At 37.6% G+C, this 25,919-nt stretch overlaps 2 protein-coding genes and 1 non-coding gene across 4 annotated transcripts in view; 2 read left to right on the top strand and 1 right to left on the bottom strand.

The window, feature by feature from the left end:
* VIRMA (vir like m6A methyltransferase associated) overlaps nt 1-13,011 on the top strand; it is a 56,276-nt gene extending 43,265 nt beyond the window's left edge. The window contains exons 17-24 of one of the 2 annotated variants that reach the window (XM_037058742.1): nt 3,799-3,931; nt 6,456-6,608; nt 7,045-7,205; nt 8,005-8,101; nt 9,338-9,504; nt 10,259-10,590; nt 11,924-12,067; nt 12,666-13,011. In XM_037058742.1, coding sequence (XP_036914637.1) covers nt 3,799-3,931; nt 6,456-6,608; nt 7,045-7,205; nt 8,005-8,101; nt 9,338-9,504; nt 10,259-10,590; nt 11,924-12,067; nt 12,666-12,820 — 1,342 coding nt within the window. In that variant the 3' untranslated portion in view covers nt 12,821-13,011. The remainder of the gene's footprint in view (nt 1-3,798; nt 3,932-6,455; nt 6,609-7,044; nt 7,206-8,004; nt 8,102-9,337; nt 9,505-10,258; nt 10,591-11,923; nt 12,068-12,665) is intronic. The other variant, XM_037058743.1, reaches the window with a different exon arrangement.
* A 1,167-nt stretch (nt 13,012-14,178) lies between these two features.
* LOC118995642 (U6 spliceosomal RNA) lies at nt 14,179-14,281 on the bottom strand. Its single transcript, XR_005068337.1, has one exon. It is a non-coding gene; the product is annotated as a U6 spliceosomal RNA (small nuclear RNA).
* A 6,062-nt stretch (nt 14,282-20,343) lies between these two features.
* Nucleotides 20,344-25,919, top strand: part of RAD54B (RAD54 homolog B) — an 86,131-nt gene continuing 80,555 nt past the window's right edge. The window contains exons 1-2 of the mRNA XM_037058740.1: nt 20,344-20,433; nt 24,944-25,094. Of these exons, the coding sequence (XP_036914635.1) occupies nt 24,960-25,094 (135 nt within the window). The 5' untranslated portion in view covers nt 20,344-20,433; nt 24,944-24,959. The remainder of the gene's footprint in view (nt 20,434-24,943; nt 25,095-25,919) is intronic.

Raw genomic sequence — 25,919 nt, 5'->3', positions numbered from 1 at the left:
TTCTGTTCATGCTGGCTATTACATAGATTTTCTTGGGAATTTGTAGATGTAAGGTTACGATACAGAAAGGAGGAAACACTATGTACTTCTTATTAATTCTTGTAACATTGGTTCAGAAGTTAAGTTCCAGTACTGTGTTTGATGCTGGCTCTTTCTTTCTCTACCTCTTTGTCCTGATAAAACTGTCTCCTCTCCTGTATTTTCTTAGTTGGTGACACCTTAGAATACCCAGGTTTTTTTTTCCTACCCTCCTTATTTCTTAGTCTCTCACCAAAATCTTTAACTTTACTTCTTGACTGTCCTTTTCCCTGTTGCCTAGATATTTACTCCATGTCCTTTAAAACTCACCTTATACTCTTCCAAGAAAGTGAAAAAATGTTTCCTGATCCGTCCACTGCTGGCTGGCTTAGATGCTCTCACAGATACCCTTTGCACACCTCTGCCATATTATTATATGTGATGTTTTGGCTTTGCTTGATTCAAGTTTCTGGTCCTTTTTTTAAATCTGTAATTTTTTCCTAAGTTATGTTAACCTTTTCTCTTTTCTCCCTTTGGCTCTGCTCATTATGCTAAGCTCCAAGTAACCCATATATCTGTTTGACATCTCTATCTGTTTGACATGGCTATCAAATGGGCTTCTCAAACTGGACAGATCTAATGCAGATCTCTTAATGTGCTTGCTTCAAACATGTTTCTGTCTTGCTCATGCCAGTAAATGTTATCACCATCCACCCAAGTATACTACCAAAACTTCAAGATTCTTGAGTCTTCTCTTTTCCTCACTCTTTACATGCAGTCCATCAGTAAGCCCAGTGGATTATACCTACAGAATACATCCTGAATCTGATCGCTTTTTCCACCTTCATAGTTACCACTCTTGTCCAGTGTTCACTGTCAGTTCTTGCATGAGCCGTTGGGATGGCCTCCGATCTGTTCTCCTTGCTTCCACTATTGTCCCCTTGAAATCCATTTTCTCAGTGCTCAGGCTGAACTTTTTAAACTTAAAACAGATACATGTCATTCTCTGGCATAAATTCTTCTGATGGTGTCCAGTTGCACTGCAAATAAAATCTAACCTCTATGATGATCTTTAAGCCTCTATACAGTTTGGTCCTTGCTCATTTCTTTGTCTTACCTCATAACTATTTTATCCTTTGTTTTGCTCTCTGTCAAGCTAATTTCTCTCTGCATACTTCCCCTTACCCCCCCAATATTTTTCCACTAGATCTTTCTAGAGTTTACTTTCTCACTTTGGTCAGTCATAAATATATTTTTGTCTAAAATAGCCTGTCCTTCACATCCCCATTTCTCCCCGTTTCTTATCCCTTTTAATATATTTCACTGCATTTATACTGTTTGATATTATATAGATTTGTTGCTTATTTGTTTGTCTCCCTCACTAGAACACAGTATACACGAGGACAGGGATTGTGTCTTCTTGACTATAACCTTTCCATCACCTAGAGACCTGATACATGGTAGGCACTCTGAAGGAATAAAACCTAATACTAGATCACTTGGTCCACAAATGTTTATTGAATGCATTCTCTAGGCCAGACAATTTCCTAGGTGCTGGGATTCAGTTAAAAAAATTGTTTGCTTTCTTGGTGCTTTCATTCTACTAGAGGTAGACAGGCAATAATCACATAAGTAATATACATAGTATGTTATAGAAAAGCATGAAGTAGAACAGCGGGATAGTGAGTGTTAAAGTGAAGGTGCAAGTTGTCATTTGAAATAAAGGGAGGTGATTAGGGAAGTCCTCGCTGAGAAGGTGACCCTTGAAGAAAGACCAAGACCTAAAGGAGGCGAGGAGTAAAACATTAATACCTTGGCAGAGAACAATCAGACATAGCATGTCTAATGTCTGAGAAATAGCTGTGAGGTCACAGTGGCTGCCCTTCGAGTGCATAAGCAAGGAGAAAAGTGATAGGGCACAGGGTCAGGGAAGTAATGGGAGGGTAAAGAGGGAGGAAAGGGTAAAATGGGAGGGTAAAGATAGACAGATTTTATCTGTCAGGGGCCTTGAGGGGTTATAACGACCACTGAAAATTCAGTTTTGAGCGGAGGTGTAGCATGATCTGGCTTTTATTTGTGTTTTTTTGTTTGTTTGTTTTTAGTTTTTTTTTTGTTTTTTTTTTGGAATAAGCGAGTCTTTTTTTTTTTAGTTTAAGTGAGTCTGTGTATACTTTTACTAAAAGTCCTCAGAACAACCCTGAATCAGGTGCCACCTAAAAATTCTTTTGAGATAATTGTACACTTTAACGAGAATTGCATAAACAGTAGTATATAGCATTTATTTATTTGTGTGTATGTGTGTGTGTATTGAATCAGTTTGTACTGATAACTTGAATTCCAATCCATATCAGGAAATTGACTAACCTTCCCCCTTTCTTTGTAATCCCATTCATGTTTTATGATATACAGTTCTACGCACATATTTGTAGATTTTGAACATACATATAGATTTAGCAAATGCATAGAGCCGCCCTATGTTTATCACCGTAGTTCTATCTATAAAGAGCAAATTCATGACCCCATATTCCAGTGTTTCCATCCTTTTGTGGAGAACTTCTTTATGAGTTGAGCAACAAAATACCAGAACTTAGTTTTGCTTATTTTTTTAAAGCTATTCCCATAGGTGTGTAGCGGACCATGTTTTTTGATAGACCATGGAAGTTATGTTCGTTTGTTTAAGGTTCTAAGTAGAGGCTATTAATTGGTATAGTCCAGTTTTGAACAAGTAGAGACTATTAATTGGTATAGTCCAGTTTTGAACCCATCCTTTTTTCATTAATCATATTATCTTTGTATTTAATCTTATTTCTGTTTGTTTTGAATTGTCCATTTCATTATTTTATAAAATTCTTAAGAGCAAGAGTCCTATTTTTCTCTTTTTGTATTGCTTCAGCAGAATGTTGTATGATGGCTTGTTTTAGAATTTAGCCACATTTTTCCAATACAAGTACTACGTGTTTAGTGTTAATATACTTATTTTTATTTTGGCCAATTATATTACAAGTAAGAGACATAATTGAGTATTAGAGTACTTTACCCTTGAAGCTCTCTTTTGATGAACTAAGAACTGTAAATGCAGCAGATAATTTTAGCAGGACTGTATGTTGTCATGATTGTAGATACGTATCATCTGGATTGTTGTGCTTGAAATTCCTCTTTATCAGTGGTTGGCAAACTATGGGCCACAGGCCAAATCCAGCCTGCCACCAGTTTTTGTAAAGTTTTGTTGAATGTACCCAACATTTATTTATATGTTGTTTATGGCTGCTTTTTTTGCTACACCAGCAGTTGAATACTGGTGACTGAAGAAATTATATAGGGAAAAACAGACTGATGATACACAGATAAATACTTTGTGTATAGCCTGCAAAACCTAAATTATTTACCATCAGACTCTTTACATAAAAAATTTGTTGACCTCTGCTCTATACCTTTGATTTTCTTAGGTCAGATTATGGTGTCCATATAGTTGTTCTTTATAGTTATTCATATGTTAGGTTTTTAGGTCAGATTTCTGAGACAGCTAAGTTTTATACCTTTATTATTTAGAGGGTGAGGTGTTTTTTTTTTTTAAGAGCTTAAAGTGTATCTTTAAGAGGAGATGTCCACTATAGATAGTGCTTTGTTACATGACTTGTGTAAACAGACACACAAAAGTACTTTTTACATTTTTTAAAATGGTGGACTAAATACTCTATTTGAATTGAAGTAGTTCATTTCTCATACCAGATTTACATGCTCAAATGTTAAGACTTTTCCCTTTTTCTTTCTTATTTGCAGTTCTTTAAGGAAAAATAGTAATGCACTGCATAGTTTACTGAAACGAGTGGTCAGCACTTTTAGTAAGGACACAGGTGAACTTGCATCTTCATTTTTGGAATTTATGAGACAAATTCTTAACTCTGACACAATGGTAAGTATATATATATATATACCTGTGTATTACATGTATTTATATTTCTTAAAGTTACAGACTTTTTGTCATAAGTTAAAAAAATCACTTGGGTTCAAAAATATCTTAAGAATAATGTTGTTTAGAACTTGAAACTTAGAATCATGTTTTCATCTGTGTGTCCTATACTCACTATAAAATCAGATTTTTAATTTATTAAAAAAGATAGATGTTTAAGTGCAGGCTTTATTGAACTCTAATTTATTAGACATTAATTTATGAGTACTACTACGATTTTGCAACTTAAATAGAGAAAAATGCTATCTACAGTGTACTTTTTACATTGAGTTACCTTGCTGGGGAGACCCAGAATAGTCAAGTTTTATCCATCTGTTAATCAAGTATTTACTTAACTGTGATTTAAATGAGCATTTACTGATTGTGTTTTGGCTGCTGTGATTTTGGGTGAATGCAAAGTTTATTATGCTAGACTATTTTGGATTCATCTTAGATATGGATTAAAGATTATTTAACTCTAAAATCTTATTAAGAGTTTCTCTCAATAGTCTTTTCCAGAATTATGCTATATATTGTAGACACAGTTCAAGAAGACATTAATAAGTTTGGAAATATGTACCCTGATGGAACCTGTGTACATTAGTATATTTCAAGCTCTAAAAGGTCCTGGATCAATAGAAACTTGCTTTATTGCAGTCTAACCCAGTTTTGTCCACATGTCCTCTGAATATTTTAAACTCATTTACCTTTAAGTATTTTTTTAATACAGCATGAACTAGACAAACATCAACCTAACATTAACTCCCTACCTCCAAAGAGAACAAATAAAACTCTTGTAGACAATAATGGTTTACTGAATTTCTTATTAAAACTGTAGGCCCTAGCCCTGGCTGGCGTAGCTCAGTGGATTGAGCACGGGCCTGGGAACCAGACGATCGCGGTTCGATTCCCAGTCAGGGCACATGCCTGGGTTGCAGGCTGGTTCCTTGCAGGCTAACTACCAGCAGAGGATGCACAAAAGGCAACCATACATTAATGTTTCTCTCCCTCTCTCCTTCCCCTCTAAAGATAAATAAACAAATAAATTCTTTAAAAAAAACAAAAACTGTAGGCCCTCTTTCTTCCTCAGTCTAGTGTTTTCTGAAAGGAAGCAACAGTGTGCTTTAGGCACATTATCAGTTCGAGTGGGAATCTGTTAAAAAATTTTTTTCTTCTTCTTTTATGTTAAGATTTCATCTACTTATTTTTAAAGAGAGGGGAAAGAAGGGAGAAAGAGAGGGAGAGAAACATCAATGGATGGTCCCCAACTGGGGACCTGGCCCGCAACCCAGGCATATGTCCTGACTGGGAATCAAACCAGCGACCCCTAGGCTCTCAGGATGGTGCTCAATCCACTGAGCCATACCAGCCAGGGCAGTTGTTTTCTTTTTATTAATTTTTTTGTATTTCAGTTACACTTGACATTCAAAAATAAGTTTCGTTTTTCATTGAAATTTGTCCACTTTTACAGGTCAAATGATAGGCGCTCCAAACAAAAATTTTTTTTCCCCAAACAAAAGTTTATTGTTAATGCCTCTTTAAAAAATGCTAAGTCCTGCTTTTGGATTGGTGGGTGTAGTTTCCTAAGAAACCATATTAATTTGGAACCATTTAAAACAGAGCTGTGTTCTAAAGATTTGAAGCTACTAAAGTGTCCTTTCATATGTGACAATATGGATGGATTTATTGTCGTGATTCAAGATTTGCTTTGCTGGATAACTTTCCTAGTATTGAATTATTACCAATTCAAAATTTCTTTTATATTGTGGCATACTTTTGAAAGTAAACTTTGCATAAATGCCCTGGCTGGTGTGGCTCAGTGGATTGAACGTGGGCCTGCGAACCACAGGATCTCGGTTCGATTCCCAGTCGGGGCGCATGCCTGGGTTGCAGGCCAGTTCCCAGCAGGGGACTCATGAGAGGCCACCATGCATTGATGTTTCTCTCCTCTCCTTCCCTTCCCCTCTAAAAATAAATAAATAAATAAATAAAATAAAATAAATGAAAGTAAACTTTGCATAAATGAATACCTACTTTTCTGCATGACAGAATATAATTTTAAATATGATAGTTACTATTTCTTTAGTTGTTTGCCTTATCGCCAGAAAAATAAATTCCATTTTTTTTGAAAAATAAATTCCATGAGTTTTATGTTATAACAGGCATTTTATTAACTTGCGAATCAGTCGGTATATTATGTGTCCTGCATGTACCAGTGTACCTGTCCTAGGATATTTTTCTTAAGAAATCTTGGTGCCAGTAAATTGAGTGCATGTGTTTTTCTATTTATCTTTTAAGTCTTACTTAAAGGAAACTTACTTCAGCTTTGAGCTGACTAAATCCTTCTTGAAACTAGCTATTTATACTAATATAAACCCAAAACATTGAGGGGAAGATTGCAGCAAATGGCTTAAATATCTGAATAAGTTTGGGAGCATCTTTGCAAATTTCATTGTTCTCAAATTTAATTTGATTGTGACATTTACAGGGATGTTGTGGAGATGATAGTGGTCTCATGGAAGTAGAGGGAGCTCATCCATCACGGACGATGAGTATTAATGCTGCAGAGTTAAAACAGCTTCTACAAAGCAAAGAAGAAAGTCCAGAAAATTTGTTCCTTGAACTAGAGAAACTTGTTTTGGTAAAAAAGAAAAATAAAAACAGTACATTTTCCCAAGACATATTCTCTTCCATTTGACTAGCATAAGTTTTTAGTGACTTTTTAAAGACAGTGAACTCCTAGTTGGGTATTTATACCATTTGAAGTAACTCTTTGAATTAATAAGGGGTAAAGTCCTTCATACTCGCTATGAATCTTAAGGAGTAAATGAAGGCAATACTTTTTGAATGATTTATTGTTTGAATGCAGGTGTTCTGTGCCACCATTTTTTAGAAATAAAATGACAAGTGTTTTTGGTGTTTTATTTTAATATGTTAAGTCGATAATTCCATGATGGTGCTCTAAATTTCTAAGTATTGAAATAATACAAACTTTTCTACTAAAGAATTAATAGATTTGGGGTGTAAATGTTCTGGTTTTACCTGCATCTTCTAACTCTGTGTTTGTATGTACTTAGGAACATTCAAAAGATGATGATAATCTGGATTCGTTGTTGGACAATGTAGTTGTACTTAAGCAGATGCTGGAGTCATCAGGTGATCCGTTACCTCTCGGTGACCAGGATGTAGAACCAGTACTTTCAGCTCCAGAATCTCTCCAAAATCTGTTTAATAATAGGTAAAAAACAAAAACAAAAAACCAGTGTTTTCTGGCTGAGTAGATACTGTGTATTTATTGGGTGGGTTCTAGACAGGGCCAGCTCACTTTTTTTTTTTTTTTAAATTTTATTTATTTAGCCCTGGCTGGTGTGGCTCAGTGGATTGAGAGCCAGCCTGCGAACCAAAGGGTTGCTGGTTTGATTCCCAGTCAGGGCACATGCCTGGGTTGTAGGCCAGGCCCCCAGTGTAGGGCATGCAATAGGCAAGCACACATTAGTGTTTCTGTCTCTTTTTCCCTCCTTTCCTCTCTCTAAAAATAGATAAAATCTTAAAAAAGATTTTGACCTTTACTGAAAGGTCAAAATTTGTCACACAGGATTAGTTTCCAAGTAATTGGTTTTTAAGGATACTTAATTTTTTTTAATCCTCACCTGAAGATATGTTCATTGATTTTTGGAAAGAAAAGAAATGGGAAGGGAGAGAAACATCAATATGAGTGGAATCATTGATTGGTTGCTTTTCATACATGCTCTGACCGGGGATGGAACCCACCAGAAACCCAGGCATGTGCCCTCACCAGGAATTGAACCTGCCACCTTTCTGTGTATGGGATGATGCTCCAACCAACTGAGCCACCTTGCCAGAGCAAAGATACTTAATTTTTAAAAAGCTCTTTGAAGAAGTGTACTTAGGTGCTAGTTTTACTAATACATATACAGGGCATCATTTTTAATTGTACCTTCCACAGATTTTACTTAAAATGTCAGCTAAAAATTCAGTTTTGGAATTCTTTTTACCAGATACTTTTTCTGTTCCAGGACTGCATATGTACTAGCTGATGTCATGGATGATCAGTTGAAATCTATGTGGTTTACTCCATTTCAGGCTGAAGAGATTGATACAGATCTGGATTTGGTATACTTTTATTGCTAAATATTTAGAAAAAGTCACTTTTTAGTTTCTTTGTGTATTGTTAGCAAAATAGGTTACATATTACATAGCCATTGAAGTTCATTTGGGGATCAGTACTGCATAATTTTTATGCGAGTCACCTACTTCATGATGTCCAGGACTCAGTTTTTATGCTACTTGTTTTGCTTCTTTCTGGTTAATGATCTGTATATATAAGAATGAGACATTTTAGGTGAAAATCACATTTTTTCTTAAGTACACAAAATTACAGTTATTTCTGTATTTGTGTCTAAAGAGAGGAATGGTGCTGTGGTATCTGCTCTTAACTGGGGACATGTAAAGAATGTGTTTGTTGGAATAACATGGTACTAATGGGAATTGACATCCTTATAATATTGAGTAATGGAAGAGGATATTTGCACTGAGACTGAAAATTTTAATGTAGTGTGTTTCATGCTTCTTAGAGATGTATTAGGGAGGATGATTTCAGCCACACATCTCTTGGTACCGTGTATTGTTTTTTTCTTGATCACAAAAATAAATATGTTTCATATTTTCTGGTCTAAGAAAAGGCTATATGTATCATGTGCAGTGAAACTAAAAAAATTATTCACATTTAAAGTGTATTTAGTTCATTTGAAGTCTGTTTTTCCTTCTTTAAAAGATCACATACAACTAAATTTAGATTTCATTAAAGAATTTATTTCTTTTTTCTTTGTAAATTGGTCATTGATTCTTTAGAACTGTGCTATCCAGTGGAACTAGGCAGTGACAGAAATGTTCTATGTCCTGTGCAGTATAGTAGCTACTAGCCTCATGTGACTAGTAAACAACGAAATGTTGCTAATATGATTAAGGAACTGCATTTTATTTTGATTTAACTTTAATTCATTCGAATTGAAATGAAATAGGCACATATGGTTAGTGGCTACCATATTTGGCATCACGGGTCTAAAACATTTGTGTTACAAATTGTTCTTTTTGTAACTTTGAATTACAACTGTGTTGTGATGGGGATTGTGATCTTACATGGCTTAGGGAAATTCTAGGTCTTTTAGGTTTGATAAACTTGAATAAAATCTAAGTAAATGTAATTTTCATTTTTCTGCAACTAAAACTTAGATTGCATATAAATGCATATAGCTTTGAAATGCATATAGCTCATTAAATGCATATAGCTTTGAAATTTGTGGCACAAAAAAGATCCCTTTTCATTTCATTTAATTTTTATGATGGCAGGTAAAAGTCGACTTAATTGAGCTCTCTGAAAAATGCTGTAGTGACTTTGACTTGCACTCAGAATTAGAGCGCTCGTTTTTGTCAGAACCATCATCTCCAGGGAGAACCAAGACCACTAAAGGATTCAAACTTGGGAAGCACAAGCATGAAACCTTTATAACTTCAAGGTAAAATTTATTCTACCGAAGACCTTGATTGTGGTCATGTAGGCTTATTTATTTTAATGTATTGTAAGGTACACATGTCTATTAAAGGATAAAGGAAGTTGACATAATACTGGAATCATGGATATTGTTTGGCCAAGACATACCCAGTACATTTGTTTATTATATTGCTTTATGAGAGTTTGGAAGGTTTGAACAAGAATAAACTGAATTACTTTAAGTAGTTGTTAGTCACAGTAGTAAAATGTGAGTTCCATTGTTAGCTAGTTTTATTGTATTTCAGTGGAAAGTACAGGTATACCTTGGTTCAGTTCCAGACTACTGCAATAAAGTAGGTATCATAATAAAGTGATTTACATGAAATTTTTGGTTTCTTTGTGCATATAAGTTATGTTTATACTACACTATAGTCCATTAAGTATGCAATGTCGTGTCTAAAAAACAGTGTACATACCTTAATTAAAAAATACTTGATGGCTAAATGATGCTAATTACCATCTGAGCCTTCAGATTAAGCCTTCTTAATCTTTTTGCTGGTGTACAATGTTGCTTTCAATTTGTAAAAAAAATGCAGTATCTGTCAAGTTTAGTAGAGTAAAGCACATTAAAGCAAGGTTTGCCTGTTAACAAACCTGTAAAATTTACCAAAATTGGAATAAGAAATAATTGAAGTGTAGTTCTTAGTATTGCAAAGATTGACTTACATTTTCAGAAATATGAAAAAAAATGTTTTCATGGAGTATTTTTGTTTTAATAGTGGGAAATCTGAATACATCGAACCTGCCAAACGAGCTCATGTTGTGCCACCACCAAGAGGAAGGGGCAGGGGAGGATTTGGACAGGGTATACGACCCCACGACATTTTTCGTCAGAGAAAACAGAACACAAGCAGACCACCGTCAATGCATGTGGATGACTTTGTTGCAGCTGAAAGTAAAGAAGTGGTCCCTCAGGATGGAATACCCCCACCCAAACGGCCGCTCAAAGTATCACAGAAGATTTCTTCTCGTGGTGGATTTTCTGGCAATCGAGGAGGACGGGGTGCTTTTCACAGTCAAAATAGATTTTTCACACCGCCTGCCTCAAAAGGTGATTAATTATGTGTGTTTTCTAGTGGGTTAGAACAGCAATTTTCAACCAGTGTGCCACAAGAATTTTTTAAACATCCAATACCTACCTGCCCTGGCTGGTGTGGCCCAGTGGATTGAGCGCTGGCCTGGGAACCAGAGGGTCGCTGGTTCGATTCCCAGTCTAGGGCACATGCCTGGGTTGTGGGCCAGGTCCCCCCACCCCCCTTCCCCCACCCCCCTTCCCCCACCCCAGTAGGGGGCGCACGAGAGGCAACCACACATTGATGTTTTTCTCCCTCTCTCCTTCTCTTCTCCTCTCTAAAAATAAATAAATAAAATCTTTAAAAATAACAGACATGCATTACCTGACTATTTAGTCAGGGGCACCACCCTCTTTTCCCATAGATTGTCAAATAAAAAGGTGACAACAGCCAACACAATAGTAGCCATCTGGTGTGAATGAATCCAAATTATATTTTTTTGTCAGATTGGGAAAAAATACAGCATATTTTTTGGTGTGTTGCAGAATTTTAGTAACTAGCTTATATGTGCCATGAGCTGAAAAAAGGTTGAAAATTGCTGGGTATAATTTTGTCAATTAGTGTCACCCCAATAAATTTAATTAAAAGGAAAAAAAGAATATTGGAATATTAGAATATTGAGTAGAAGTGATTTATGTGATAGTGATTCAGATAAAGTATTTTTGTTTTACTACAATTAAGCTGCCTCTAGGCCTGTAATACTATTTGCAGAGTACTTAATTGAATAGAAAAAATTTTTAAGTTCACTTTTGTTATCCTTTCTGAATAGTAATTCAGGTATTATTTTCCTAGATATACTTAGCAACCATTTTCTTAAGATTGTTCTTTATGTTCACCATTGATTCTCTCATCTGCTTGATTCCTAATGTTATATTTAAACTGTTTCAAGATTTAGAAACTGAGTTTATTCATAGAAATTATACTTCACTAGTGTTTTCCTGGTCTGAGTGAGGAGGATTGGGAATGAAAGAGAATAGGGGTTTACATTAATAGTAAACACATAACTATGCTAGGAACTGTTATGAGCACTCCATATGTGATATTTGCGCATCAACTCCATGAGGCAGCTCCTGTTGGTACACCCACCAGCTGACCTGCTGACTGGTAAGAGTGATAAAATCACTATACGAAACCTGACAGTTTTGCTCCAGAGCTTCTGCTCCTAACCATGAATGATACTGCCACTGTACAGTATATTTCATCTACAAAAGTTTCCATTTATTTTTTGTTACTTTTGAAGATTATGGAAAACTTGTCAGGTCTTAATCTAACTGAAGTTGTGAAAAAAGATTTTGATTGTGTTGGCTTTAGGAAACTACAGTCGTCGTGAAGGAACAAGAGGCTCCAGTTGGAGTGCTCAGAATACTCCTCGAGGAAATTACAATGAAAGTCGTGGAGGCCAGAGCAATTTTAACAGGGGCCCTCTTCCACCATTACGACCACTTAGTTCTACAGGTATACATTCTTCTAATTGATACTGCTGAGAGAGGAGGGTGAATCCTTATTTTCAAATGGTTGAGTGTCATGTACTCTGATTCTGGGAGAGAATATTTTAGAATGTAGATGTGTAATTCTAAAGTGAATTTAACTTTATGTCTTAATTAGTGCCCGATGTAGATTTTCTATAGAAATAATAAAAATTTCAGATTCTGAACTTTGTGTATAATCTAAGCAATTTCATGCTGATGTGCTCTGTTTTTATATTTCAGTAATAAAATCCTTAAGGTACGTTTTTGACCAGAGTATTTTAATAATAAGAGTTATCTTCATAGGGTGTATTCTGTTTTTGATTACAGTATTGTCTTGTGTATGTAAGCATATAGTACCCCTTAACAGCTTTATTTGAGATGTTATTCTCACAAATGAAACAATTTAGCTATTGAAAAAGGACAATTCACTGGTCTTGAACACATTGACAGAACCTGTACATGGATTGTAAAGGAGTAAAGAGTAACTTCCATCTTCCTTTGAGCTCAGTGTTATAGAGGAATATTCATATAATAGAAAAGGAAAGGATGTTGCAACTAAATACTGTATTTTTTTTCTTTTATAGGTTACCGTCCGAGTCCTCGTGACCGTGCCTCAAGAGGTCGTGGGGGACTTGGACCTTCCTGGGCAAGTGCAAATAGCGGCAGTGGAGGCTCAAGAGGAAAGTTTGTTAGCGGAGGCAGTGGTAGAGGTCGTCATGTGCGGTCCTTTACACGATAAATTCTTCTGGGGACATCTTAAGTATATATGAACATTTTGTGACAACAGTAAACATAAAATAAGACATTGATGGACCAATTTAGACTTAGCAGTTATCTGGAGACATCTGAGAGAGTATTTTTATCTGAAGAAAGCAGATTTTGTTTGATACCTAACACAAAATTTCAATAAAAATCCAAACTTTGTATGTATGTTTTTATATATTTTTTCTCCTTCTTATAAGACTATTTAGAAAATTTCTTAGGTAGAAAATGAATGATGTAATGACTTTTGTCTTCATGTATATCTTGCCTACACCACACATGTTCTCAATACTCCTCAGCTCATGGTGCCCTCGAATGTTTCAGTAATTTTTTTACAGGGCATCTGGGACAAAAGAAATACATCATCATACTTCCATTTATTAAACAGTCTGGTCCAAACAACTTAGTAAGAATTTACATCATAATCACTAATAACTGTGTACACTGCACAGCTTCCCAAACCTTGGAATCAGCTTGGATTGACATTGCTACTATCATTTCCTGTTCCAGTATGCTTTGCACGGTACTTTTTATCATAACTGCTGAAAACCCAGTTTTGCAAAGATACACAGTCATGGAAAGAAATATAGTGCTACCTAATACTGGAAATGTAAACTACCTCAAACTAGTAGTTTGTGTAATGTCCAACAGATCTATTCTAAAAATTTTAAAATAAACTGTGTCACTTAATTTACTAGGTTGCCCTGGTACATAGTTTTGGGAACCTTCTAGGCTGTCACAAAAGAAACACAACACTTTTCTCCTGTATGTTACAAATTTGGAAATGTGTACGTACTTTGTGTTTCAGCTTTATACCTTCATATGCTATTTTATCACATAGTTATTTAAAGCCTAAAATGAGGCGTATCCTAATAGTTATTTTGGGAAACCAAAATAGCTAATAAAATCTGGACTTTATATACAGAAATAAAGTTTATAACAGAAAATAGCCATATTTTTTTCCAAGAGATAACACAGTGAGCCTGTATCACTGCGAAATACAGAATTCTCTTAAACAACAAAGGAGTGTGTGAGTCTCATTTGATTCCTGTATCATCCTATCTCGCTGAACTGTTTGTGAGTCAACAGAAGTTCAGCTCTAAAGACCCTGGAGTTGAAGTGAAACGTATAGGAAATCTTTCCATAACTAATGGCCTCAAAAAACCCAAGATAACCTGAACTTCTTGCAATTCTCAAACCTAATCTCATCTCTAAACATTTTTCATATTAGATTTTGGAGTTTGTTCCTAATATCAGGACACAGACACACAGAAAAATAATTGTTTAAGTAGTTACATTTGTTAAATAATAACACGGCTACATATTAGGTATTTTTTTTTCCTGGAATGCTTCACGAATTTGCATGTTGTCCTTGTGCAGGGGCCATGCTAATCTCTTATCATCCCAATTTTAGTACGTGTGCTGCAGAAGTGAGCAGTATAGGTATGTTTTTTGACTTTTTAAAAAATACTTATTTTTTAGAAGGGAAGGGGGAGAGACATCCATTGGTTGCCTCTCACACACCCCCAGTTAGGGACCCAGTCATGTGCCCTGACGGAATGAAACTAGTGACTTTTTGGTTCACAGTTGTGGTACTCAATCCACTGAGCCAGGGGTTGATTTTTGTTTTTTTTTTAAATATATATTTTCCTTTACTATTTTAGTCCCCAATTTGTTTTTTAGCTTTAAGTTGGATATTATCTTTTTGAGAAATACTGTTTATGCTATTTGACTATTAGTATAATACTGAGGAATTCAGACCAACCAAAGCACTAAATTACTACTACAGTAAAAGCAAATTAATACCAGGCAAATTAAAAATGTCCTGATTAAGAAACTTAGGTAAATGATAAGGGAAGGAATTCAACATGTGGACTATTTACTTTGTGCATATATTAGTCATTTTAAGGATCCAGTAAAGGAGGTATTATCTTAAATTTTAAAAATACAGGAAGCTGAGGAGCTTGACTCAAAAGTGATAGAGGATTTACAACCATGTTGGGTGCCTCAGTCAGTTGGTTGGGCATTGTCCCACAGACCAAAAGGTCACTGGTTTGTTCCCTGGTTGGGGTACATGTGGAAGGCAGCCAGTCAGTATTTCTCACCTTGATTTTTCTTTCCCTCTCTCCCTGTCATTTCTTTCTAAAATCAAGAGTAAAAATTAACTTAAAAAATATGTTGGCTAGCTTATTATTTAAATTTTTTTCTTTTATTGATTCTAAAGAGAGGGGAAAGGAGGGAGAAAGAGGAGTGAAACTGATCAGTTACTGTGACTGGGGGCTGAACCTGCAACTCAGGAACATGGCCCTGACTGGGAATCAAACTGGTGACCTTCCTGTCCAGAGGAGGACGCCCAGCCAACTAAGCCACACTGTCCAGGGCCTAGGTTCTAATTTTTAAAGAAATTTTTACATTTCAGTTACAGTGGAGCAATATTATATGTTTCAGGTATACAACCCAGTGATTACACAATTACATAGCCCACCAGGTGATCAGCCCCAATAAATCTTGGGTTGGCCAAAAGCCCCATTTATTTCCATAAAATAAAAGACATTTTTCATTTTCACTAATAACTTCATTGATTTGGATATTTTGAGCATGCCACCTATCTCCTGAATGGTAGGACATTGACTGTTCTCAATGTCTCAATTTGATCACTATCAACTTTGGTCTACGTGACTGTGGAGTATTATCCAGAGAGAAATCTCCAGCACGAAACTTTGTGCAACACTTTTGACACGTTTGATCAGTCACAGCACCTTCTCCATACACTGCACAGATCATTTTTTGTGTTTCAGCTGAATTTTTACCCTTGAAATAAAGCATAACATGCTAAAAATATGTATTTTCTTCCATCTTCAATATTACAATGCCTACACAAAAATTCACCAATTTTGATGTTTTTTGTAATGCACACTGGTAAGACAGATGTCACAATACAGTCTAGCAAAATTGTTCTGAGTGTAGCATGGCTCTCTGTAGGGAGAGCTACAGAAAAGTCAAAATGAACTTTCTGGCCAACCCAGTAGTACCCCTCTGACACTTTACATAGTTATTACAAGATTATTGACTATTTCCTGTACTGTACTTTACATCTCCCATGATTATTCTGAAGCCACCAATTTACTTCTTAATCCCTTCATGTTTTTTTTTTAAAGATTTTATTTATTTTTTGACAGGGAAAGGGAGGGAGAGAAACATCAATGTGTGGTTGCCTCCTACATGCCCCCTACTAGAGACCTGGCCTGCAACCCAGGCATGTGCCCTGGCTGGGAATTGAACTGGTGACCCTTTGGTTCACAGCCCGTGCTCAATCCACTGAGCTAGACCATCTGGGGCCCTTCATGTTTTTTACTCATCCCCCTAAACCTCCCATCTGGCAACCGTCAAAATGTTTTCTGTATCTTTTTTTCAGTTCTTGTTTGTAGTAGTCATTTTTAGATTTCACATATAAGGAAATCATATGACATTTGTCTTCTGACTTCACTCAGTAAAACACACAGAAGGTCTACCCATGCTGTTACAGATGGCGAGATTTTATTCTTATGGCTGTCATATTCCACTGTATGTGTATGTGCACCACTTCTTATTTATACATTTATCTATTAATGGTCTCTTAGTTGTTTCCATATCTTGGCTAGTGTAAATAATGCTGCAGTGAATAGTATTTTGTGTGTCTTTGGATAAATGTCCAGAAGTGCAATTGCTGGGTCATTCTTTGCCTCTTGTTACAGCCTTTGTTATAACAAGGTACTAAGAATACCATGTTACTTTGGTTTCTCATGGTGTGTGAGGTGGTGTTTTTTGTCCAGCAAATTTGAAATAGTAAAAATAGTGAACACTTTTCTTATTTAGGTACCATTTTCATTTTAACAATTCAGCAGACTGATACAAACAGGTTTCTTCCTTTTCAGTACAGAGTGCTATAGGGTCATTTTTCTTTTCTTACCTGTGTAGTGCTTGTTGTCCCTGGAATTGCTCGTGCCCTGTTGTGGGTGGCAGGTGTTCCTGCCGTGTCCTGGTCACTTAGGTCTTGGGGCACCACTACCGTGGCAGGATGATGTGGCAGGTTGGCGTAAGGGAATGTGTTTGGGGAGCTCACTGCACTGCTACCTGTTTCCCTGCCGTTGCTGGTGCTGCTATGCTGTGGCTGGGAAGCTGAAAATGCATCTTTGCTGCTACTACCAGGCTTTCTGATGGTATCACCACCACAGTTGGGGGTGAGAGCTGGATTCTTAGGTGCCTCCCTTTTGCTGGCCCCCCTTATCATAGTGTGGGGGCCACCTCTAATCCTTTGCCACTGCTATGTTCACTAGGTCTCCAGGCTTAGCCATCCATGGTGGCTGGGAAACCAGGACTGCAGGCTCCATCCTACTCTTCCCCCTCGTCTGCCCCTTCCCCCTAGTATGCCAATACACCCTCTGTCAGCTGTATTGGCTATTTAAGGTAACCCATTATGCTGAGCAGAGGAAACCTTGCTGGATTACAAATGTCCTCCTACTATATGATGCTGATGTTACTCCAAGTAATTGTGTTTTTAAAATAGCTAAATGAAAAAAGATTTCACATTACAATTGTTTCTCAGACCATAAACAACATCTTTAAAAGATTTTTTATAAGGACTAGTTGAAGGGAAAAATTATATGTGTGATATGTATTTTACATTCATGGATTAGGACACAATGTGCCAGATCTTAAAGGGGTGCTATAAATTTGCCAACTAGAGAAGGAGATGCAAATTCAAGTTGTAACAGTGGCCTGCAAAGTAACAGAAATGAGAGAGGAGAACTGGTGAAGAAGAATAGCCAGAGAAGAATTGGCATTTGAGTTTGGCTTCAATGCCAGGGAGAAAACTGGGAGTTGACATCTCTGGGGGCCCTGGAGAGGGCCTGCAGTGGTACACCAAACTAGCCTTCAACTTCAGCTGATGAGTGCCTTGGAAGAGTGCTGGGTCCAATGCTGATGGATCTTCTAACTTCTTTAAAAAGATTCTTTGCCTTAGCTGGTGTGGCTTATTGGACTGAGTGCCAGCCTGTGAACCAAAAAGTTGCTAGTTTGATTCACAGTCAGGGCACATGCCTGGGTTGTGGGCTGTGTCTGTATACAACCCGTTGTTTCTCTTGAACACTGATGTTTCTCTACCTCTCTTTCTCCCTTTCTCTCCCATCTGTCTAAACATAAATAAATAAAACCTTAAAAAAGATTTTTTATGTTTTAAATTTTATTTTACATTAAAATTGTTTATAACGTACAGTGAAAAAACAAATTGTTCCATCTTAACCATTTTTAGTGCACAGTTCAATAGGGTTAAAGATATTCATGTGTATAATCAGCCTGTAAATCTGAAACTCTATAGCCATCAAACAACAACTCTCATTTCCCTCTTTCTCCAACCCCTCCAACAACCATTCTACTTTCTCTCTGTATTTTTATATAACTGGCATGTGTCTTTTTTCCCATTGGTTATTTCATTTAGTATAATGTCTTCAAGATTCATCAATTGTACAACATATGTTGATTTTCCTTTTTTATAGGGATGACTAATATTCCATTGCATGTATGTACCCCTTTTTGTTCATTTCATTTGTTGTTGGACATGAATTACTTTCACTTTTTGGCTATTATGAATAATGCTACTATGTACTTGGATGTACAAATACCTGTTCAGGACCTTACTTTAGTTCTTTGGGGGGTATATACACAGAAGTATGATTGCCGGATCATATAGTAATTTTTTCATTTTTTTAAAGAATCGTCATCCAGTTTTCCATAGTGACTACAGTATTACATTTCTGCCAACAAAGTTTCTAATTTCTCCACCTCCTCACCTACGCTTGTTTTCTATTTTTTTAAAAAATTGTAGTCATCCTAACAGGTGTGCTTTTGACTCTTTAAAGAGAAGCCTTAAATTCTGGATTATTAGTGTGTAAATCAATTTTCAAATATGGCAGTTATTAAAGAACTAAAAACATTATATGAGCCAAACAAAACATGGGTGCAAGGCAAAATGGAGCCAGGGGGCTCCAGCCTGAAGTTAGCATCTATTTTAGAAATTGGCATGGGATTGCTATAAAAACATTTTTATTTGGGGCCGTGACAAGTAAATTTGTGATGAAAAACAAGTGCTGGCAAGGCTGTGGAGAAAAGGGAACTCTAATGCACTGTTGGTGGGAAAGCAGATTGGAGCAGCCACTGTGGAAAGCACTATGGAATTGCCTCAAAAAACTAAAAATGGAACTGCCTTTTGATTCAGCGATTCCACCAGTGGGATTATACCCTACGAATCTTGAACACCGATTTAAAAGAACCTATGCACGCCAATGTTCATAGCAGTGCTATTTACAATAGCCAAATACTAGAAACAGCCTAAGTGCCCATCAGTAAATGAGTGGATCAAAAAACTATGGTACATTTACACAGTGGAATGCTATGCGGCAGAAAGAACTACCTTTCACAACAGAATGAATAGAACTGCAGAGCATTATGCTAAGTGAAATAAGCCAGGTGGTGAAAGATAAATACCATATGACCTCACCTATAAGTGTGACCTAATCAACAAAACAAATGAGCAAAAAAGATCCAGAGACATGGAAATAAAGAACTCACAGTGACCAGAGTGGAGAGGGAAGGGGAATTATGGGGGAAAGAAGGGGAAAGGTAAAGTCAAGGAAGTACAAAGGAGCCATGCACAAAGACACATGGGGTGGGTTGTGGGCTGTGTCTGTATACACGGACACAGCCCGGTTTTTGTCTTTGGGAGCAGGGGTTGGATGAGTCGGGAGAACAATGGGTGGAAAAATGAGGACAACTGTAACTGAACAAAAAAACCCCAAACAAATAAAAAACCCCATGATGCTACAGAGTTTTCGAAAGCCAAACAGCCTGGGTTTGAGAACTAGCTCTTCCCTTATGCAACTTTAATCAATTTTATTTTTTCTTTTTAAAAAAATTTAAAATCTTTTATTGATTATGCTTTTACAGTTGTCCCATTTTTCTCCCCTTTATCCCCCTCCACCCTGAAATCCCTCCCTCCAACATTCTCCCCACTTGGTTCATCTCGGTTGGTCATACATATAAATTCTTTGGCTTCTCCACTTCCTATACTATTTTTAACCTCCACCTATTTTGCACCCATCAATTATGCTTCTTAGTCCCTGTACCTCTTTTTTTCTCCAAAGCAAGTACTGCTAGACAGACCATCAAACTGCAACAACATATCACTGTAGATACTCTCAGATTTAAGAAGTATGCCACTTGTTTTAAAGTGAGGTCTGTAGCCTCAATCTACATTTTCGGACTACATGCTCCGAATAAACTACCTTTTTTGAATTGAACCGAAACCCGAAGAAACCTGTCAGCGCTCTAAGAGAAATGCAAACGGACATGCGCAGTAAGGTCCTCCAATAGGAATCGAGCTGGGGCTGCGGAGGTGGGGAGGTAGTGCGCACGCGCAACGGGCTCTCCCGCGATTGGCTGCACTGAGGCGGGATCCTTGAGCGCCGCTGGCGACTGGGCAGTGCCGGCTACTTCGGTTCCTCTTGCTGGATGTGCAGCTTTTTTCGGATCCGTTGCAAACTGGAGAACTTTCAGGTGAGACTGTGGCCCCCTGTAGATTCGTGGCCAACAGAGTTGGGAGAGGTGCCAGAGGCCTCGGAGGAAGGAGGAAAGGTGATTGCTTCCTGCGGGTCCGGGAGCGGGATCGTAAGTGGGAAGGACGCCCTAGCTGCTGGCCCTGCAGTGGCTGGTGGCGGAGAGCGCGCGGGGTGGGCGATGGGGGTACGCTTGTGGTGGACAGACGGGTCCTCTGGATCTGCTTCTTTGGCGCTTGGATTTCTTTTCCCCATCATTAGTCTAAATACACTCTCCTGTACGGTGTTAATTAATTTAACGGAAGATTTTTGTTCGCTGTTTTTTTTGGACATTTGGGACGATAAAGTGAGAGGAGCTGCTTAAGCCACAAAGTGCAGTAAGAGCAGAGGAGGTCTGTTGCTGGTGGTTTTATTTACATTGTTGCTCCCAGATTGCATCTTTTCGGAATGTTTGGTAAAATTCACATGTGAAGCCAGCCGGTCCGAGGCTTTTGTTTATTGGAAGTTTTTTGATTACTGCTTCAATTTCACTAGCTATAATGTGTCTATTCAGATTCTCTGATTCTTCCTGATTTGTTTTTGGAAGATTGTATATTTGTAGGAATCTATCCATTTCTTCCAGGTTGTCCAGTTGTTGTTCATAATATTTTCTTACAGCCCTTTGCATTTCTTTGGTGTCAGTTGTTATTTCTCCTCTTTCATTTCTGATTTTATTTATTTGGGTCCTCTCTCTTTTTTTTTCTTAATGAGTCTTGGTAATAGGTTTGTCAATCTTGTTTATCTTTTCAAAGAACCAATTCTTGGATTCATTCATCTTTTGTATACATTTTAAAGACTGTTTCATTTATTTTTGCTCTGATCTTTATTATTGCTTTTCTTCTCTTCACTTTGTGCTTTGTTGTTTAAGTGTAAAGTTTGATTGTTTATTTGAACTTTTTCTTGTTTTTTTTTTTTTTGAAATAGACCTGTAATGCTATGGATTACAGGTCTGTTTATCCTTTTAGGGTGGCTTTCCCAATGTCCCACAGATTTTTGGATTGTTGTGTCTTAATTTTTATTTGTTTCCAGGTATCTTTTGATTTTTTCCTTAATCTAGTTGTTGGCCCATTCATTGTTTAATAACATATTATTTAGCTCCATGTCTTCACGTGTTTTTCAGTGTTTTTGTGATTGATTTCTAGTTCCATCACATCATGGTCAGAGAACATGCTTGACATAATTTCAGTCTTCTTAAGTTTGTTGAGACTTGTTTTATGTCCCAATATGTAGTTTATCCTAGAAAACATTAGGCGTGAGCTTGAAAAGTATGTATATTCTGCTGTTTGGGGTAAAATGCTCTGAAGATACCAATTAAATCCATTTGATTTAGTGTGTCATTTAAGGCTGCTGTCTTCTTGATTTTCTGTCTGGGGATCTATCCATTGAAGTCAATGGGGTGTTAAAATCCCTGGCTATGACTGTATTTCTGTTGATCTCCCTTTACGTTTATCAATATTTGCTTCACACATTTAGGCGCTCCTATGTTGGGTATGTAAATGTTTTACTAGGGTTATATCCTCTTGTTGGATAATTACTTGTATTATTATCCTTGTATTATTATATGCTCTCCTTCTTTGTCTCTTACTGTGGTTTTAAAGTCTATTTTGTGGGATGTAAACACTGCTACCCCAGCTTTTTATTCCTTTCCATTTGCATGAAATGACTTTTTCCATCCTTTTACATTTAGTCTGAGTGTATTTTTGGTCTGAGGTGGGTCTGTTGGAGGCAGCATATATACGGGTCTTGTTTTCTAAATGTTTTTTTTAAAATTTAATTTATTTATCTTTAGAGAGGAAGAGAAGGAGAGAAATATCAAAGTATGGTTGCCTCTCCTGAGTCCTCTGCTGGGAACTGGCCTGCAACCCAGGCATGTGCCCTGACTGGGAATCCAACCGCGATCGTGTGGTTCGAAGGCCTGCGCTCAATCCACTGAGCTACACCAGCAAGGGCGGGTCTTGTTTTCTTATCCAGTCAGCTACCCATGTCTTCTGGTTGGAACATTTAAGTCATTTACATTTAATGTGATTATTGATAGGTATGTATTTATTGCCATTTTGTTTTTAGTCTGTTTTCCTCTGTTTCTTTTTTTTTTTTTCATTAAAGCAAGCCCTTTAACACTTGTTGCAGTACTGGTTTGGTGTTAACAAACTCCTTAAATTTTTCTTGTCAGGTAAGCTCCTTATTTTTCCCTCAATTTTAAATGATAGCCTTGCTGGGTAAAGTAGCCTTGGTTAGGGGCCCTTGCTTTTCATCACCTTAAATATTTCACACCACTCCCTTCTGGCCTGCTAATGTTTCTGTGGAGAAATCAGATGGCAATCTAACTGGTACTCCCTTGTAAGTAACTATCTGCTTTTCTCTTGTGGCTTTTAGGATTCTCTCCTTGTCTTTAAGCCTTGCCATTTTGATTATGATGTGTCTGGGTGTAGGCCTGTTTGGGTCCAACTTGTTTGGGACTCTGAGCTTCCTGGACTTGGGTGTCTTTATCCTTCACCAGATTAGGGCAGTTTTCCATCATTATTTCTTCAAATAGGTTCTCGATCCCTTGCTCACTGTCTTTCCCACCTGGTATTTCCATGATGTGGATGTTGTTACACTTTTTGTTGTCCAAATAGTTCTTAAGCGCTCCTCATTTTTTAAAATTCTTTTTTCTTTTTGTTGCTCTGCCTGGCTGGTTTTTTCTACCTTGTCTTCCAAATCACTGATTTGATCCTCTGCTTTATCTAACCTACTGTTTATTCCTTGTAGTATATTATTTATTTCAGATACTGCATTCTTTATTTCTGATTTGTCCTTTTTTATGGTTTCTATGTCTTTTTTATGCTGTTGAATGTCTTTATTTTTATTTATTTAAAAGATTATATTTATTTATTTTTAGAGAGAGGGGAAGAGAGGGACAAGCACATCAATGCATGAGAGATACGTCAATCTGTTTTCTTTCACATGCCCCCAACCGGGACCTGGCCTGCAAGCCAGGCATGTGCCCTGACCCAGAATCAAACTGGTGACCTTTTAGTTCACAGGCCTGCTCTCAATCTGCTGAGCCACACCAGCCAGGGTGCTGCTGCGTATCTTTATAATCATTACTCTAAACATTTATCTGATAAATTGCTTGCCTCTATTTTATCAGGAGAATTCTCTTGTTTTTTTTTTTTTTCATTTGGGGTCTCTGCCTTTCCATATTGGTTGGGTAGATCTGCAAAGACTCTGTCATAGGCCTTTGTCAGATGCTGCTTGCAACCAGCCCTGGGCAATCAGTTGTCTGATCAGTTGTCAGTGATCCACAGTGTGTACTCCCTCAACTGTGCCTGTTCTCGCACAGAAAGAACCGGCTGCACACCAAGGCTGGCTTTTATGAGCACCAGGCTCAGGGGAAGGTCAGCTGAAGTCTCAGAGCTCCCAGGGCTCTGCCTTTAGTTGTTAAACTAATCACTGATATAGCCTCAAGTTGGGCTCAGTGGCCAGCTTAAGCTCCACAGGGTGGGGCAGAGTAATTTCTGCAGGGAGGCCTATTGCTTCCCCTCTGGTTGATGCCACTTAGGTTTCACTGCCTAAGAAAGACTGCATTTGCATTATGGGGAACACCTCAGCACAGGGATCCTGGTGGCTGTCCCTTCAGCTCTCTCCCCAGAGCCACTTGCCCCAAACTCTCCTCACTTGTCTCTAGGCCACTGTGTCCTCCCTTTGCAGGAGCCTAGGGTACATGGCTGCAAATGAAATTTTGTGTGTTGGCCCTTTAAAAGGCTCTGTGCATCTCCAGTGCTCTGTCTCTGGCAGACAGAAACCCTGCTGCTGCTTACAGCTGGATGTTATCTGGCTTCCTTTCCAGGCTCTGGTGCTGTAGGCTGGAGGGCTCAGCTTGGGGTTTAAACCCCACATTTTTCAGGGCAAACCCCCTGTGGAACTTCAGCTGCCACCTGTGGAGACTCAGCCCTCTTGCGTCTCTGCACTCCCTACCAGTCATGTTGTGGTTAAGTGGCTTCTTCCCTGTCTCCATGGTTATAAGGCTCTTCTCCAGCTAGTGCTCAGTTGGTTATTCAGGATGATTTCTGTACAATTTAGTTGTAATTCCAGATTGATCCTGGGAGGAGGCTGGTGTAGTTTCCACTTTCTCCTCTGCCAACTTGGTTCAACAGTAACTCACATCATATCCATTTGCATTTCACTGGGCTAGCTGTAAATTGGTGACAGTCACACTGTCTGAAGGGGCTGGGCTTTTCCAGCTACCAAATTTCTCATGGGTGACATAAGAAGGCGCCACTGCCCCCCTCAGGCCCCTCCCCACTCGTGATTCCTAGTAGCTCTTCTGTGCCCGACTATGTCCAGCTTCTAGATGCCTTGCCACCCTGAGCTGCTTTGGCTTATTCTCTTATATTTTTAAAGATGTCATGGTTGTAGTGATGAGTTATTTTTATATTTGGAGGTGATGCCAATCATATTTATGGATGATTTTTGTTTTTGGTATTTTTCAGGTTAGTAGTGCCGACTATGAGACGATCTGCAGCACCAAGTCAGTTGCAGGGGAAACCCTTCAAAAAACCAAAATTTATACCACCCGCAAGAAGTGATCCAAGTCTGAATGAAGAGATTACAAAGCTGGATCCAGATACGCAATTATTTGAGGTAAAAACAAGTAAAGGCAGCTTAATATAGGGAAGCATGTATTTATAAAAAATGCCATTTAGCTTTGGCTGGGTGTCTCAGCTGGTTGGAGTGGAGCCCCGTGCATCATGAGGTTGCATGTTGCATCCCTGATCAGGGCACCTACCTAGGCTGTGAGCTGGGCCACGTAAGGGCAGCAGCTGATCAATGTTCCTCTCCCTCCCCCTCTCTCTCTTCCTTTCACTCTAGAATCAATGAACATATCCTTGGGTGCACATTAAAAAAGAATGTCATTTAAAGAGTTAAAGATAATTCACTTCCTATAAGATTTTTCAGCATGTCTGACAAAGTCTTTTCAAAACTTTAAAAATAATGACCAAATTTTTAAAAAAGGAATGACACGCAGTTGGGTCCATGAAATAAACTTTTGGTAACAGTAAAAAATACCTGTGTGAGGTTAGGGGTAAAAAAAAAAATGGTCTTTACCAAAAGACCTGGTCTTTAATTGGTATTTGAAGATACAGTACAAATAAGTGAAAACTTTAGATGAGGCTGTTTAAAGAGAAATATGTAAATAATGATTTATTCTGGACATTTCATTTTACTTATAAAAAGTAAATGCTTGAAACAGTCTTAAAACATGCACTTTCCTGCTAAGAAAAAGGATTGTTTTGGTCTTAGGTGTATAGAAGGTATATAGAAGGTATATAAAATGGGCAATCCATATTTCTGCTCTACGATTCTCTGATCCATTTATGATATGGAGATTAAAGTCTGTTAATGTTTTCTCTTTTTTATTGTAAAATATATGTAACAATATTTGCCATTTGCCATTCTCTAGTGTTC

Source organism: Sturnira hondurensis, unplaced genomic scaffold, assembly GCF_014824575.4.
Source record: "Sturnira hondurensis isolate 20B ecotype Veracruz unplaced genomic scaffold, ASM1482457v3 Scaffold0010128, whole genome shotgun sequence".
Lineage (NCBI taxonomy): Eukaryota > Metazoa > Chordata > Mammalia > Chiroptera > Phyllostomidae > Sturnira > Sturnira hondurensis.
The sequence above is the reverse complement of the archived record's forward strand: the minus strand, read 5'-3'. Positions and strand labels throughout refer to the sequence as shown.